The sequence below is a fragment of the Pediculus humanus genome, genomic scaffold, assembly GCF_000006295.1.
Source record: "Pediculus humanus corporis 1103172107477 genomic scaffold, whole genome shotgun sequence".
In the NCBI taxonomy this organism is placed as follows: Eukaryota; Metazoa; Arthropoda; class Insecta; order Psocodea; family Pediculidae; genus Pediculus; species Pediculus humanus.
In genome coordinates this window covers 372,821-375,225 of record NW_002987095.1, presented here as the reverse complement: position 1 = coordinate 375,225, position 2,405 = coordinate 372,821, and the positions used below count along the sequence as shown (strand labels likewise).

The 2,405-nt window shown below is 27.7% G+C and overlaps 1 protein-coding gene across 1 annotated transcript in view; it reads right to left on the bottom strand.

Annotated features, from left to right (window-relative positions):
- Positions 1-1,290, bottom strand: part of Phum_PHUM131860 (adenylate cyclase, putative) — a gene marked incomplete at both ends in the record, with an annotated part of 6,744 nt that extends 5,454 nt beyond the window's left edge. The window contains 3 exons of the mRNA XM_002424457.1: positions 18-127; positions 211-952; positions 1,033-1,290. Coding sequence (XP_002424502.1) covers positions 18-127; positions 211-952; positions 1,033-1,290 — 1,110 coding nt within the window. The remainder of the gene's footprint in view (positions 1-17; positions 128-210; positions 953-1,032) is intronic.
- Between the last annotated feature and the right edge of the window lie 1,115 nt (positions 1,291-2,405).

The window sequence follows — 2,405 nt, the reverse complement described above, 5'->3', positions numbered from 1 at the left end:
TCATCGAGTGGAAGAACGGTGATACATAAAGCTATTTCGAGAGCTAAAAAAGTTATGAGTACCACGTAGGATACGGCAATGAGATAGACTTCGTTCAAAGCTGGTCTCATGAGAATGGCAACCAAACCTTTAATTATATTATTTCAAATTGGAAAAAAACAAAAAAAAACAAAAGAAATTAAACAAAATGGCGGTGTTAGATTTACGCACCTGAATAAACAATAATACAACAGACCAAAGTTATACCGGTACCCAAATGATAATTTTCCGAAAAATTCATTTTGTTTAACAAAGTTTTATTTTTGAAAATTTCTTCGGTTAGAAAATTTTTAGGGGTAACGTCAGTGGTGCCAACTTTTCTTTTCACCCTCTGTTTATTAGTTTTATTTCGTGAAGTTTTATATCTGAAATCTTTATTCGACATTTGAATTCTTTCTCTGAAATGCGTGTACTCTCCAACGTCTTCAAAATCATCATCGTCATCATCATCATCATCATAATCTTCTTTCACGACTTTTTTTTTAGTTAAATTTAAATAATTTGTAGTTCGCATATTTGGATTTCTTATTCTCTCCAACAAACTTATACTTGATTTTTGCCTGTTTTCTAACGGATGAAAAATTTTACGAATAGGTGGAGGAGTAGGAGGAGGAGGAGGAGGTTTTGTTTCCGCGATAACCGTCGGCGAAGATTCTTCTAAAATCATTTGAGTCGTTGTTGGAATTTTTTCCCGCGGTGAAATACTTGATAGTAAAGACTCCAAATCGGAATTCATCGTTAAATTTCCGGGGGTTTCATCGAATTTTTCATAATTAACGCGTCCGCGAGATGTGATGGTTAGAATGAGTTGCAAAATACCCAAAATGGCACACATGGCTAATAACAAACCTAATAAATGTGTCATGTTACTTTGATTCATTCGTATGAAATATCTTTGGTATAACATTTCGACCTAAAAATTACAATAAATCCTTCATTTCCCGCGTACCTAATCAAGTTTTCTTTTTTTTTTTTTTTCGTAATGTTACAAACCTGTAGATTTTTAAACGCGTGCGATTTACACAATCTCCTCATCATTCGTCTAAGCGTCCATCTATTATTCGATTTACCGACGAGTAAAATACTTTCGACTCCTCCCGAATTATTTCTACGTCTGACTAAAACATCTTTAGGTTTGTGATTTTTGGCCAAAGTTGATGGTCTTCTCATGGTATTACTTCTAGAAAGTGAATTTGGAGTTGTCGTGACCGTACCTTGACCACAATCCAAATCCGATTCGTTATTTAACATGCAAGTAGTTTCTTCTTCTTCTTCTTCTTTTATACTTTGACCCCTAGTCACTCCTATCTGAATATATACATATACATAAAAAATAATCCTTTTATCAAACGATATTTGTAATAAACTTTTTTTTTCTCTTTTTTTTTGTCGCAACTTTTTGAAAGAATTTAATGACGTAATAAATGTTAAAGTATTGTAAAAAAATAATAATAATATGTATCATGAAAAAAATATATAAACTTATATCGATCGTAAATGTTTAAAAGAAAAAAAAAAAATCAGTTACGACGACAATGTATGTAAAATTTTTTTAAAGGTTGAGTTTAAGGGGGGGGGGGTTATTATGAAATTATCGTTTAAAAAATTATGTGAATTTAATAATCCGTTTTTTCTGAACTTTTACGACGGAAAAAAAAACTCGTGTTAACAATTTTACTGAACATTTTTCCAATCGTAAAAAAAAAAAAATTTATTTAATAGATATTCGAAAGAAAAAAAATATTTTTTTAAAAAAAATTCATTTATTCTTCATTTATTTTCGAAAGACTAAATAATAATATTAAGTAGAAAAAGGAAATTGAATAATTTTGAAAAGGAAACCGGAAACGGAACAACAAAAACCCCGCCCCCCTCTTTCGATCAACCGATTCGTATCGTTTTACTTTTAAAATAATTTTTTTTAATAATTTAAAGGTATTTAAATTAATTTTTTTTTTTCGGGTGTTTGTAGCATTTTTTTGAAATAGAAAAATTTATTTATTTATTAAGAATTTTAAACTTTAATAAGAAGGAAAAAAAATAATAATAATAATAATTTATTTAAAAAAATTACGTTTTCAATTTTTAAAAAAATTAAAAATTTTTTCAAATCGTTTGCACGCCATTTTTTTTTTTTTTTTTTGAATAAAAACGAATTGAAATCGTTTGAAAATGTCGAAATTAAATTAAATTATTTATTTTTTAATTAATTAATTAATTAATCTCACGAATTTAATTAATAATTATTAAATAAAATAAATTTTTTTAATTTTTATTAAATTTGGTGCATGCGTTGTTATGCGAACGTATTTAAAGTAATAAATTGAAATCGTAAACCATTCAAAAGGATTTTTATTGTTTTTTTT